Raw genomic sequence first — 15,196 nt, forward strand, 5'->3', positions numbered from 1 at the left:
CAACATTAAATGCACCAACGTTCGAATTATAGGGGTTCCAGAAGAAGAAGAATAAAAGAAAGGGACTGACAAAATATTTGAAGAGATTATAGTTGAAAACTTCCCTAATATGGGAAAGGAAATAGTTAATTAAGTCCAGGAGGCACAGAGAGTCCCATACAGGATAAATCCAAGGAGAAACATGCCAAGACACATATTAATCAAACTGTCAAAAATTAAATACAAAGAAAACATATTAAAAGCAGCAAGGGAAAAACAACAAATAACACACAAGGGAATCCCCATAAGGTTAACACCTAATCTTTCAGCAGAAAATCTGCAAGCCAGAAGGGAGTAGCAGGACATATTTAAAGTGATGAAGGAGAAAAACCTGCAACCAAGATTACTCTACCCAGCAAGAATCTCATTCAGATTTGATGGAGAAATTAAAACCTTTACAGACAAGCAAAAGCTGAGAGAGTTCAGCACCATAAAACCAGCTTTACAACAAATGCTAAAGGAACTTCTCTAGGCAAGAAACACAAGAGAAGGAAAAGACCTACAATAACAAACCCAAAACAATTAAGAAAATGGGAATAGGAACATACATATCGATAATTACCATAAATGTAAATGGATTAAATGCTCCCACCAAAAGACACAGACTGGCTGAATGGATACAAAAACAAGACCCGTATATATGCTGTCTACAAGAGACCCACTTCAGACCTAGAGACACATACAGACTGAAAGTAAGGGGATGGAAAAAGATATTCCATGCAAATGGAAACCAAAAGAAAGCTGGAGTAGCAATTCTCATGTCAGACAAAATAGACTTTAAAATAAAGACAATTAGAAGAGACAAAGAAGGCCACTACATAATGATCAAAGGATCGATCCAAGAAGAAGATATAACATTTGTAAATATTTATGCACCCAACATAGGAGCACCTCAATACATAAGCCAAATACTAACAGCCATAAAAGGGGAAACTGACAGCAACAGATTCAGAGTAGGGGACTTTAACACCCCACTTTCACCAATGTACAGATCGTCCAAAATGAAAAAAATAAGGAAACACAAGCTTTAAATGATACATTAAAAAAGATGGACTTAATTGATATTTATAGGACATGCCATCCAAAAACAACAGAATACACGTTTTTCTCAAGTGCTCATGGAACATCACAAATCAAGCCTTGGTAAATTTAAGAAAATTGAAATTGTATCAACTATCTTTTCCGACCACAACACTATGAGATTAGATATCAATCACAGGAAAAGATCTGTAAAAAATACAAACACATGGAGGCTGAACAATACACTACTTAATAACAAGATGATCACTGAAGAAATCAAAGAGGAAATCAAAAAATACCTAGAAACAAATGACAATGGAGACACGACGACCCAAAACGTATGGGATGCAGCAAAAGCAGTTCTAATAGGGAAGTTTATAGCAATACAGTCCTACCTTAAGAAACAGGAAACATCTCAAATAAACAACCTAACCTTGCACCTAAAGCAATTAGAGAAAGAAGAACAAAAAATCCCCAAAGGTAGCAGAAGGAAAGAAATCATAAAGATCAGATCAGAAATAAATGAGGAAGAAATGAAGGAAACAATAGCAAAGATCAATAAAACTAAAACCTGGTTCTTTGAGAAGATAAACAAAATTGATAAACCATTAGCCAGACTCAACAAGAAAAAAAAAGGGAGAGGACTCAAATCAATAGAATTAGAAATGAAAAAGGAGAAGTAACAACTGAGACTGCAGAAATGCAAAAGATCATGAGAGATTACTACAAGCAACTCTATGCCAATAAAATGGACAACCTGGAAGAAATGGACAAATTCTTAGAAATGCAGAACCTGCCAAGACTGAATCAGGAAGAAATAGAAAATATGAACAGACCAGTCACAGGCACTGAAATTGACACTGTGATTAAAAATCTTCCAACAAACAAAAGCCCAGGACAAGATGACTTCACAGGCCAATTCTATCAAACATTTAGAGAAGAGCTAACACCTACCCTTCTCAAACTCTTCCAAAATATAGCAAAGGGAGGAACACTCCCAAACTCATTCTACAAGGCCACCATCACCCTGATACCAAAATCAGACAAGGATGTCACGAAGAAAGAAAACTACAGGGCAATATCACTGATGAACATAGATGCAGAAATCCTCAACAAAGTACTAGCAAACAGAATCCAACAGCACATTAAAAGGATCATACACCATGATAAGTGGGGTTTATCCCAGGAATGCAAGGATTCTTCAATATACGCAAATCAATCAACGTGATACACCATATTAGCAAACTGAAGGAGAAAAACCATATGATCATCTCAATAGACGCAGAGAAAGCTTTCGACAAAATTCAACACGCATTTATGATAAAAAGCCTTCTGAAAGTAGGCATAGGATCTTTCCTCAACATAATAAAGGCCATATATAACAGACCCACAGCCGACATCATCCTCAATGGTGAAAAACTGAAACCATTTCTACTAAGATCAGGAACAAGACAAGGTTGCCCACTCTCACCACTCTTATTCAACATAGTTTTAGAAGTTTTAGCCACAGCTATCAGAGAAGAAAGGGAAATAAAAGGAATCCAAATCAGAAAAGAAGAAGTAAAGCTGTCACTGTTTGCTGATGACATGATACTATACATAGAGAATCCTAAAGATGCTACCAGAAAACTACTAGAGCTAATCAATGAATTTGGTAAAGTAGCAGGATACAAAATTAATGCACAGAAATCTCTGGCATTCCTATACACTAATGATGAAAAATCTGAAAGTGAAATCAAGAAAACACACCCATTTACCACTGCAACAAAAAGAATAAAATATCTAAGAATAAACCTACCTAAGGAGACAAAAGACCTGTATGCAGAAAATTATAAGACACTGATGAAAGAAATTAAAGATGATACAAATAGATGGAGAGATATATCATGTTCTTGGATTGGAAGAATCAACATTGTGAAAATGACTCTACTACCCAAAGCAATCTACAGATTCAATGCAATCCCTGTCAAACTACCACTGGCATTTTTCACAGAACCTGAACAAAATATTTCACAATTTGTATGGAAAGATTAAAGATCCCGAATAGCCAAAGTAATCTTGAGAACAAAAAATGGAGCTGGAGGAATCAGGGTCCCTGACTTCAGACTATACTACAAAGCTACAGTAATCAAGACAGTATGGTACTGGCACAAAAACAGAAAGATAGATCAGTGGAACAGGATAGAAAGCCCAGAGATAAACCCACGCACATATGGTCACCTTATGTTTGATAAAGGAAGCAGGAATGTACAGTGGAGAAAGGACAGCCTCTTCAATAAGTGGTGCTGGGAAAAATGGACAGGTACATGTAAAAGTATGAGATTAGAACAATCCCTAACACCATACACAAAAATAAGCTCAAAATGGATTAAGGACCTAAATGTAAGGCCAGAAACTATCAAACTCTTAGAGGAAAACATAGGCAGAACTCTCTGTGACATTAATCACAGCAAGATCCTTTTTGACCCACCTCCTAGAGAAATGGAAATTAAAACAAAAATAAACAAATAGGACCTAATGAAACATAAAAGCTTTTGCACAGCAAAGGAAACCATAAACAAGACCAAATTAGTACCCTTAGAATGGGAGAAAATATTTGCAAATGAAGCAAGGGACTAAGGATTAATCTCCAAAATTTACAAGCAGCTCATGCAGCTCAATAACAAAAAAGCAAACAACCCAATCCAAAAGTGGGCAGAACACCTAAAGAGACATTTCTCCAAAGAAGATATACAGACTGCCAACAAACACATGAAGGAATGCTCAACATCATTAATCATTAGAGAAATGCAAATCAAAACTACAATGAGATATCATCTCACACCAGTCAGAATGGCCATCATCAAAAAATTTAGAAATAATAAATGCTTGAGAGGGTGTGGAGAAAAGGGAACACTCTTGCACTGCTGGTGGGAATGTGAATTGGTACAGCCACTATGGAGAACAGTATAGAGGTTCCTCAAAAAACTACAAATAGAACTACCATATGACCCAGCAATCCCACTACTGGGCATATACCCTGAGAAAACCATAATTCAAAAAGAGTCATGTTCCAAAATGTTCATTTCAGCTCTATTTACAATAGCCAGGAGATGGAAACAACCTAACTGTCCATCATCAGATGAATGGACAAAGAAGATGTGGCACATATATACAATGGAATATTATTCAGCCATAAAAAGAAACGAAATTGAGTTATTTGGAGTGAGGTGGATGGACCTACAGTCTGTCATACAGAGTGAAGTTAGTCAGAAAGAGAAAGACAAATACCATATGCTAACACATATATATGGAATCTAAGAAAAAAAAAAATGTCATGAAGAACCTAGGGGTAAGATGGGAATAAAGACACAGGCCTACTAGAGAATGGACTTGAGGATATGGGGAGGGGGAAGGGTAAGCTGTGCCAAAGTGAGAGAGTGCTGTGGACATATATACACCACCAAACGTAAAATAGATAGCTAGTGGGAAGCAGCCGCATAGCACAGGGAGATCAGCTCGGTGCTTTGTGACCACCTGGATGGGTGGGAAAGGGAGGGTAGGAGGGAGGGAGACGCAAGAGGGAGGAGATATGGGAACATATGTATATGTATAATTGATTCACTTTGTTATAAAGCAGAAACTAACACACCATTGTAAAGCAATTATACTCCAATAAAGATGTAAAAAAAAAGATATATGAAAGAGTGGCCAGAAACATGCTAAAAAATTACAAAGGATTTTGTAATTTTTAAAAAAGTGTACAAAATGTGCTACATAGAGTCCAAGGTCTAAATCCTTGACCAGGGCTTCCCTGGTGGTGCAGTGGTTAAGAATCCGCCTGCCAATGCAGGGCACACAGCTTCCAGCCCTGGTCCGGGAAGAACCCACATGTCGCGTAGCAACTAAGCCCATGCACCACAACTACTGAGCCTGTGATCTAGAGCCCGAGAGCCACAACTACTGAGCCCATGTGCCACACCTACTGAAGCCCATGCGCCTAGAGCCTGTGCTCCACAACAGGAGAAGCCACCACAGTGGGGATCTCTGCACTGCGAATAAGAGTAGTCCCCACTTGCTGCAACTAGAGAAAGCTTGCAAGCAGCAACGAAGACCCAATGCAGCCATAAATAAATAAAATAAATTTAAAAATATATATATAAATCCTTGACTAAACAAAGGCAAGCCAGGTTTTTAAGGTAAAGGTAGATATGAGGACCACCAGGACTGGTAGTCACTATATGATGCTGCTGAGGATGCAGTTCCTAGGAAAAATGTTTCTTTAATAACTAGATAAGATTTTTTTTAAATGTAGTATCCACAATATCCAGCATACAATATAAAATTACTAGACAGATGAAGAACATGGAAATGTGACCCATAATCAGGAGAAAAATCAATCAATATAAAGAGATGCAGGAATGATGAAATTAGGAGACATGAATTTCTGACATTTATTATAAGCAAATTCAAGGATTCAAAAGAAAGTACTAACATAATTAAGGGTAAAATGGGAAATACCAATAAAGAAAGGTAAACTGCAAGAAGAGTAAACTTGAAGAAGGGCAATAAAAACTACCCAAACTGAAGGAAAGAGAGGAAAAAAGCCAAAAAGAAAATTGAACAGAGGCTCAGAGACTCACATAATATCAAAGTTGTTAGAAAAAAGTAGGTCAAAAGATATGCCACATTCATTAAGGTAGAGTTCGAAAAAGATCGGAGCCCTGGCCTTTCAACTATTTTAACCCAGCAGTTGGAATACAGCAGACCCTCAGAAATATTATGATAAATGGATTAAGCCCAGAAAAAAACAAAAGTATGTTGGTGAAAGGGCTAACAAGACAGGTATTAAACTTCTTGCATTTTTCTTGTTCCCACAGTATGAATGTGTCTCTGTGTATATGTGTAAATATAATTTGGTGAGGCAGACAGTCTGAGGTGATTTTCTGTTGACTTGGCCTTCTCCAAATAAACCACCAGCGGATTTCCTTTTCCTGTTTGCATCTACATAAACATGGAGGTATGATGAGGGGAACTACAGGTTAGAATAAGAAGTTATACAAGCTTATAGAAGCCACATTCTCAAATTTAGAGCAAATATTAAGCCAGAATCTTAGACTTTCAGCGCTTATCTTTTCTGAATTCCCATTTTTAATATTTCATTCAACCTTTTTCATGGATCACTTAGTCCTTATGTTTCCTCTCTGTCTTTCTAGTCAGGGCAAGAACCCTGTGAAATTAATCCTTCACAATAATGCTGTCCAGGCTGGCCCATTCCATTATCTCTAGGTCAAAGTAATGCCTCCGTTGCTCTGGATCATCAATTAGTTAGCAGTGATCCTCTGCATTTTCCCTGGAAATACTGATTTCTACTTTCAAGTGTAATTCAACTAAAAAAAATTCTAGATTGCTTTCTAAGTGCCAACACTGTGCTTAACTCAGTGTGAGATAACAAAAGGAAGAAACAAACTCTGCACACTACAAATTTACCATGATGAAGAAAAAGATCAAGTTTAAAAGTAACCACACTAAAAAGCAGAGTGAAAAAAAGTGATAAGAGCCACAGAAAAACTGCTGTAGGTCCCAACATGTGAGAGGCAATACGAAAATGTCATCCAGGTGGAGCTGCAGGAAGAACAGCATTACCAAAATAGGGCTAGGAAAAGACAAACACGTTCAGGGAATAGCATTTGTATTTGTCATGGACCAGAATCTAGAATGTGTTAAGTGGGAAACAGTGGAATATAAAACCAGATTTGCAGACTATGGTTAGAAATGAAAGGCTTGGAATTTGAATATAAATTTGAAATGAAGAGTGTAAATTAGATAATGGTGAAGCACTGAAGATTTTTAAAGAGAAGGAAAGTCATTCTTCTTGTAATGAAAGGAGAAGTTTAAAAAATGGAAATAGGCAAAGATAACTGAGACTTTGACTAGGAGACATGATATTCTTAACAGAAATATTAAAGACAAGTGGAAGAAAACATGTAGCAGGGCAAAAAGCTAGTTGAAGTATCAAAAGAACATGCAGGTGGAAACATGGCACCAGAGTTTTGGAGAGATTGGCAGTAGAGCTCTGAGTTAAGGAATTATGCTTCCATGAAGTGGGATTTTTAGGATCACATTTACTTCCTATATAGAAACCAAAAAAGATAGGTGGGGGATGAATGGGTACCTCAGGTTATTTAAAAATAAGTTAATGACAAGACAACTGCTTTAGGTTCAATAATTAACATTTTACATTTTACAATCCTCCAGCTCTTGGAAAAGGAATCCAGAAAGCAACCCTCCTTATTTCTCTTGAGTATTCTTTGAAGATACATAAAATATTCTATCCAAGAACATTCTAACATCTTAATGCATACTCTTAGCTAAATTTTAAGCTAATCTGATTAGAAACATATTCATACTGAAACAATTACTTGCATTTTTTCTAACCTGTGATAAATGCTTTATTTTGAACTTTCTTTGAGATCCAAGAGCTTTTACTTTTAAACCAGAACACATGAAAGCTCTCAAGAAGGAAATACATAGGAGCATAGTCATACATTTGGCCATATAAAATGGTACTGTAAACAATATTCCTGTTACAAACTGCTGTTAGTATGTCTCTCTTCTCTTTCCCCTCCAATCCTCCAAATTAAAAATACATTTCACCCTTGAAAACCATTGGTGTTAGTGACACCAACCCCCTTCCCCCCCACAGCTGAAAATCCACATATAACTTTACAGTCAGCCCTCTGTACATGCGGTTCTGTACGTGTAGTACTGTAGTATGTATTTATTGGGGAAAAAAATCCATGTATAAGTGGACCCATGCAGTTCAAACCTATTTTGTTCAAGGGTTAAATGTACTCGCATATTTTGTAAGGCTCTGCTTATACTGTTATAGGCCATGACTGGGTTAGGTATTCACTTTTAAAACCTCTCAAATGTTGAAATTTGGATAACCAGGAAAACTATTTCAAATGTTGCTGGTCAAGGTATATACACTGGCAACGTACATCTGTAACTAAAAGGTGTCTTGAAAGATGCTTGGTCCTGTCCAAAATGTCCATGAGCATATTTGGTCCATGCCAAATGGTCTGGGACAAGATCAAATACCAAGGACCTTTTGGTGTGGACCAAACATCTGTTAACCAAAGAGTGTATTCACAGCTTTCACAAGTACTAAAAGGAGGCCTGAGGTTAAGAGAGAGACTGAAGGTCCAGTATTGATATTTAACTCTATGCTCTTTTCTTCTCTTTTAGTCCTGAGGACCCAATTGGATACACACACATAATTTAGTTGGTATTATTTACCTTATCCATAGTTTTTGGTTTTTTTTAATTTTTTAAATTGTAGGTCTAGAAATTCTATATTATAGGAGATATAGTTTATCAGTCTATTATTATTCTGTTCATATTCCTTTTACCCTCTAGTAATAATTCCTTTAATCCTTTCCCACAATTTTATTCAACTTTTATTCTTAACTATACACTCTATTTATGTCCTCTTTAAAATTTTTTAAATGTAGAAATAATAATGTCCATTGAGAAAAACATAAGACAAGCCGAAGGAACATAATAAAAACTACCCACAATCCTACCATCAGCAGAAAAACTGTTACTATTTGGTAACACGTCTTGAATTCATATATACATTCCATGTATATAGTATAAGACAAATACGTATGTATTTACTTACTTTAAGATTCTGATTTCTTTTCCTTCTGTTTTTATCTTTGTATATTTGTTTTGTTTTAACCTTTATTCTGTTTATATCCTTTGGCTAGTGTCCTAGGCTTAACCAAAGTCTGAGTTTGGGGACTTTTACCTTCTTTGGCTGCACTTAAAAGAGTTTATATTACATTTTTGCATATTTGACTTTAGTATTATAATAGTTTTCTCCTTGAAATTTCTGAATTTCTGTTTTGGTTCTTGAATTTCGTTGTTTTTGCTCATCTGTTTACTCTCCCTAAATTCATTAAAACTTATTTATCTTGTTCGTTAGTTGACGCATTTCACAGCATCATCTTTTAACTATATGTTTTCATTTATGTGACCTTCTGGAAAACGTAAAACCAAAAGGGCAGAAAACAGATTGGTGGCTGCCAGCAGCTGGGGATAAGGAGAAGGAACTGACTAAAAAGGAGCATACAAAGCCCTTTTTGAGGTGATAGAAATATTCTATGTCTTCATGTAAGCTACGCTAAAAAGGGTAAATTTTATTATTTGTAAATTACATCTCAGCATCAAACATATACATACAAACACACAAACACAATGACATAGGAAGCAGAGCTGATATGACTTAACAGTGAATTATCATGGTCAGGGGAGGAGGGCCAATGGTAACCTTCAGGTTTCTGGGGGTATGAAAAGGTATCTTGTTTATTTTGTAATGAAGGGACTTTTCTGATGTGCAGGAAAGCTGGCAAGGATACCTGTCCACATGTTATGTTATGTTAAAATGAATCTCTTAAAAGGTAGAATGAACTGTGGAAAGTGCTACTGAGGAAGGAAAACATACAAAAGGTTGGCGCAGGGCAGCCACATACATGGTCATGGTCCTACAGGAGAAGACCTCCAACCATACCAGCAGGTAGGCTCGAGCCCCAGCTTCAGGTGGGTCATACAGTAGGTGAACATCCTTTGGATGCTAATATAAGCACAATTCTTCAGACGCTCCTCCAGGATCTTGCCAAAGAATCAGGACCCCACTGTGTACAGCCCATCTATTAGTTCAGTGTAAAGCACGGCCTTTCCAAGTGACCTTGAACCTCAATCCCTGCACTATCCTCTTGTCCCTTTTCTCACAACCATCGGGGGCTCTGCTCCTTGCTCCAAAAAGGTGATCACATCTGGCTTAGAGATGGATATACTAGTGAGTTCAGGTACTATAGTTCATCAACATTACATCTCTGCTTTACTGTCTCTCTTTGAAAGGTCCAGACATTCCCACTTATCTTGAGAAAAATCTAAAGAAAAATCTAAAGCCACATCCCTGAACTTTAAAAAATTAATCCAGGGTCAATCTTCCTTAGTGTTCTTCCCTAGGAAAAACACAGAGTCCAGAGAAGCACAGCTGTACTTTGACTTTTAGGTATGCAACAACTCTAACTTAATCCACAAGATACTTCTTTTGCGGAGGGGTAGAATGCATGAAGCCCAACAAATCCATGAACACAGTAGGTGACCCCAGGACCACTGCACTGTTTTTAACTTTACTTTTTAAAAACTCCCTGTTCTATCTACTATAAAATGGTGAAGAAGAATTCCTTGTTCTCTCTACTATAAAATGCCAAACAGGGGGATTTAGATGGCATGTCCACAGCAACAATCTTTGTGGAAAAAAGCCTCACATAAACCAAAAATGGAGGCTTTTTTCCATTTTGCACCTGCCTGCAAACTTCCCTTAACAGAGGAACGCTGATTTTCATAAAACAGCTAAATCCATGCAACTCAACAGAACCACAATCTAAACTGTTTTCCTCAGACAACAATGATTCTATTACAACAAATCAGTGCTCTATGGTAGCCACTAGCCGTATGTGGCACTCGAAAAATGTGTCTTGTCTGAATTGAGGTGTGCCGTAAGTTAATATTAAACTTTGCCTTTTGAAGACTTAGTATGAAAAAATAACTCATTCATAATTTTTAAACACTGATTACATGTTGAAATAATATTTGAATATACTGTGCTAAATAAAATATATTATTAAAATTAATTTTACCTGTTTCCTTTTAATTTTTAAATGTGGCTACTGGAAAATTTAAGTCTTTACAATACAAAGGCAAGTCTAATCTTCTTCATGACTTTACTTATAGAGGACTTAACTAATCAACTACTGAATATAGTAAAAATTGCCTTTTTATAAATTTAAGTTCAGTTGTTTCAAGAACCATTTTCTAACGCAAATATTATATATTAATATAGATTCACTTGGATAAAAGAAATTAAAAAGAACACTATATTCATGCACTGCTGGACCATACTTAATCACTCTCAAAAGATAGATCACCTCTTTCATTAGGCTTGTAAATTTGACACAGTAAACAAAGCATATTTTTCTCAAAGACCTTATGTCAGAATTTCACACCCTAGTTAAAAGATACATGACCACCTAAGGCACAAGCACAAGGTATTCGGCAGAATTAAAAAAGCCATATGCACAGCAAACAAACTCCTAACGTATTACCTGATAGATATCTGATAAACTGCTGCTCCCAGAGTCACTGGCAATGCTACAACCAGACTGACTAGAAGACACATGAGTCACCTGTGGATGAGGGTTGTCTGCAATGTGCATCTTGGTAAGATCGGCTGGAAGCTGAAAAAGAAAAATAATTTAAGATAATCTAAATATCAAGCATTACCTTTAAAGAGTTCTTGACACACTGTAACTTCTGCAACAACATTTTGTTTTATGTACATTTCTGTGCAACCTAATTTCTCATCTAAATTCTCCATTCTTGGGAAAAATCTTAGAAAGTGCTAAGAACCAAATCAGCATTCTGACTGTTAGGCAAGCCTACAGTGGAAGCCCACTTAGCAGTTTTCAAAAGACATTACCATGAGTAATGGTATTTCAGAGGAAAAAACTGGCCTTTCCTCAAATAAAAATATCAGCTGTTGCTACCGTAAAAGGTAGGAATGCTCGCTCGCTCCCTCCCTCCCTCTCTCACACACATACACACACACACACCTCACTAACACAAAATGGTTGCTAACTCCAGAACAAAACAGCAAAATCTTGGATTAAAGTACAGCATCTGGCACCAAGACTTAAAAAAAGTAACAGTTGACTGCATTCAATATTCCAAAAATTTAGTAAGCCTCTTTTCATTTAATATTGTATTAGCTTATAGTTGGCCCCTAAAAAATTTGTTAGTAATCATAATTATTTAATGAATGTCTATGCTAGGTATAGGAATACAAGAGATGCAGCAGGAAATGATTCCACCACCTCATCTTTAATATGGTCAGCGATACAAGTTGTACAATATAATTCACACCATAAAACTTTAAAAAATTTTACAAAATAAATGCTACAGGAGTTGAGACAAGATACAAACCACTGTGCTCCAAAGTGGTGAGAGAAAATTTTACAAAGGCAATATGATGATGTATTTTCCAAATAATTTCTCTGCAACTAGCTATTCAGGACTACTGAGAGAAATCTATTTACTTTTTAGAGCAGGGTTTCACATTACTTTATTACAGGAAAATGTTAAAGAAACACATGCATTAACAGTGGAAACTAAATATACTCTGAAGGAGAAAATGTCCAAGCCTGAATTATATTATCTCAAGAGGAAGTCATGGTAATTATAAAAATTTACATGAAAAAAACTACATAACAAACTTCCCCTGCTGGGATAGGTAATTCAGATGAATCCTGTAACTCAGATATACAGAAAAACAGTAACACACACAATCTGATCCTTGAAGGTGCTTTTCTCTTAAGAGTATTTTCTGATTCCTAAAGAGGAGGCAAACAGGTTGAGAAGCACTTCTGACAGCCCCTGGTTAGAGAGACAAAAGTTATATTCGAAGGCCTAGCATGGAAGGGCCATGCTTTGGATTTGGACCCTGGAAAGTACATTATACCCTAGTAAATAAGTGTGATCCAAAAGTAAACTGATGCTCATTTTAGAATCATCTCAATCCCTGATTTTGGATTAAAGTTATACAGGATTACTAATGCTTCCAGTCAGCTACTGAAAGCAAACACAAAACTTCACCACAGAAAAAAAAAACAAATCATCCTAGGCCTCAAAATACTAAAAACAAATTCCATACACAATATCCATTGCTCAAATAAAACCAGGCACATTAGGAGACAAGATGGCATTCATGAAAACTAAGGGAAATAATAAACTCTAGAAACCAGTGAAGAAAAACTTCCAAAAAATGGAGTTATCAGATACAGATTCTAAAATAACTGTATTTAATATATACCAGTGGTTGGAAAACATTTTCCTCAGAGGACCAAAGAGTACACACTTTACGCTTTTGCAAGCCACATACAATCTCTGTAGTATTACTTTTTTTTCTTCAAAAAATTTTTTAAACAACCTTTTAAAATTGTAAAAATCATTCTTAGCTCACAGGTCATACAGCTCACAGGCCATATTTGGTCCAGTTTATCAATCATGACATACACAGAGAAAGACAACACTAAGAATTTTAGCAAAAAAACAGGATAGAAAGCCCAGAGATAAACTCATGCTCATATGGTCACCTCATCTTGGACAAAGGAGGCAAGAATATACAATGGAGAAAAGACAGCCTCTTCAATAAGTGGTGCTGGGAAAACTGGACAGCTACATGTAAAAGAATGAAATTAGAACACTCCCTAACACCATACACAAAAATCAACCCAAAATGGATTAAAGACCTAAATGTGAGGCCAGACACTATACAACTCTTAGAGGAAAAAACATAGGAAGAACACTCTTTGACATAAATAACAGCAAGATCTTTTTTGACCTACCTCCTACAGAAATGGAAATAAAACCAAAATAAACAAATGGGACCTAATGAAACGTAAAAGCTTTTGCACAGCAAAGGAAACCATAAACAAGATGAAAAGACAACCCTCAGAGTTGGAGAAAATATTTGCAAGCAAAACAACTGACAAAGGATTAATCTCCAAAATATACAAGCAGCTCATGCAGCTCAATATCAAAAAAACAAACAACCCAATCCAAAAATGGGCAGAAGATCTAAACAGACATTTCTCCAAAGAAGATATACAGATTGCCAAGAAACACATGAAACACTGCTCAACATCACTAATCGTTAGAGAAATGTAAATCAAAACTACAATGAGGTATCACCTCACACCAGTCAGAATGGCTATCATCAAAAAAATCTACAAACAATAAATGCTGCAGAGGGTGTGGAGAAATGGGAACCCTCTTGCACTGTTGGTGGGAATGTAAATTGATACAGTCACTATGGAGAACAGTATGGAAGGTTCCCTAAAAAACTAAAAATAGAACTACCTTATGACCCAGCAATCCCACTATTGGGCATATACCCTGAGAAAACCATAATTCAAACAGTCATGTACCACAATGTTCACTGCAGCACTATTTACAATAGCCAGGACATGGAAGCAACCTAAGTGTCCATCAAAAGACAGATGGATAAAGAAGATGTGGCACATATATACAATGGAATATTACTCAGCCATAAAAAGAAACAAAATTGAGTTATTTGTAGTGAGGTGGATGGACCTAGAGTCTGTCATACAGAGTGAAGTAAGTCAGAAAAAGAAAAATAAATACTGTATGCTAACACATATATATGGAATTAAAAAAAAAAAAAGAAAATGGTTCTGAAGAACCTAGGGGCAGGACAGGAATAAAGATGCAGACGTAGAGAATGGACTTTGAGGACACGGGGAGGTGGAACGGTATGCTTGGACGAAGTGAGAGAGTGGCATGGACATATATACACTACCAACTGTAAAACAGATAGCTAGTGGGAAGCAGCTGCATAGCACAGGGAGATCAGCTAGGTGCTTTTTGACCACCTAGAGGGGTGGGATAGGGAGGGTGGGAGGGAGATGCAACAGGGAGGAGATATGGGGATATATGTATAGTTGATTCACTTTTGTTATAAAGCAGAAACTAACACACCATTGTAAAGCAGTTATACTCCAATAAAGGTATTAAAATAAATAAATAAAAATTTTAAAAAATAGAAAGTCAACAGATGGATTCAGTAACAAATTTGACAGAGCTAAGAAAAAACAGAAAAATAAACATTGGTCTGAAAAAATATCTAGAATGAAGCATGGAGAGTAAAAAGAATGAAGCTAGGAGAGAAGGGCCAAGAGCCAAAGGATATACAGTGAGAAGGTAACATCCGAATAACCGGAGTCATAGAAACAGAAGAGTACTTAAGGCATAGAAATGACGGCTAAGCATTTTTCAAAGTTAAAAAAGGTACTCACAGACCAAGTAGCTTTAAGAATTACAGGCAAGATAAATAAAAGCCAACCCATACCTGTGCACACCAGGGTAGAAGTGTTGGGGAAAGAAACAAAGAGAAAAGTCTTAAGAGCAGTCTGGAAAAAAAGAGATTGCTTTGACAAGAGCAAAATTAAACTGATGGCTGACTTCTCAACTTGGAAGCCAGAAGACAATGGAGTGTTATCTCTAA

The 15,196-nt window shown here is 36.4% G+C and overlaps 1 protein-coding gene across 9 annotated transcripts in view; it reads right to left on the minus strand.

The window, feature by feature from the left end:
• RAPGEF6 (Rap guanine nucleotide exchange factor 6) overlaps positions 1–15,196 on the minus strand; it is a 250,714-nt gene that overhangs the window by 119,969 nt on the left and 115,549 nt on the right. For all 9 annotated transcript variants that reach the window (XM_089909271.1, XM_089909272.1, XM_089909274.1 and 6 more), the window contains exon 7: positions 11,220–11,351. In XM_089909271.1, the coding sequence (XP_089765397.1) occupies positions 11,220–11,351 (132 nt within the window). The remainder of the gene's footprint in view (positions 1–11,219; positions 11,352–15,196) is intronic.

The sequence above is a fragment of the Delphinapterus leucas genome, chromosome 3 (genome assembly GCF_059928025.1).
Source record: "Delphinapterus leucas isolate spDelLeu-1000000601 "Yukka" chromosome 3, BTC_Dleu_Yukka2, whole genome shotgun sequence".
Taxonomy (NCBI): Eukaryota; Metazoa; Chordata; class Mammalia; order Artiodactyla; family Monodontidae; genus Delphinapterus; species Delphinapterus leucas.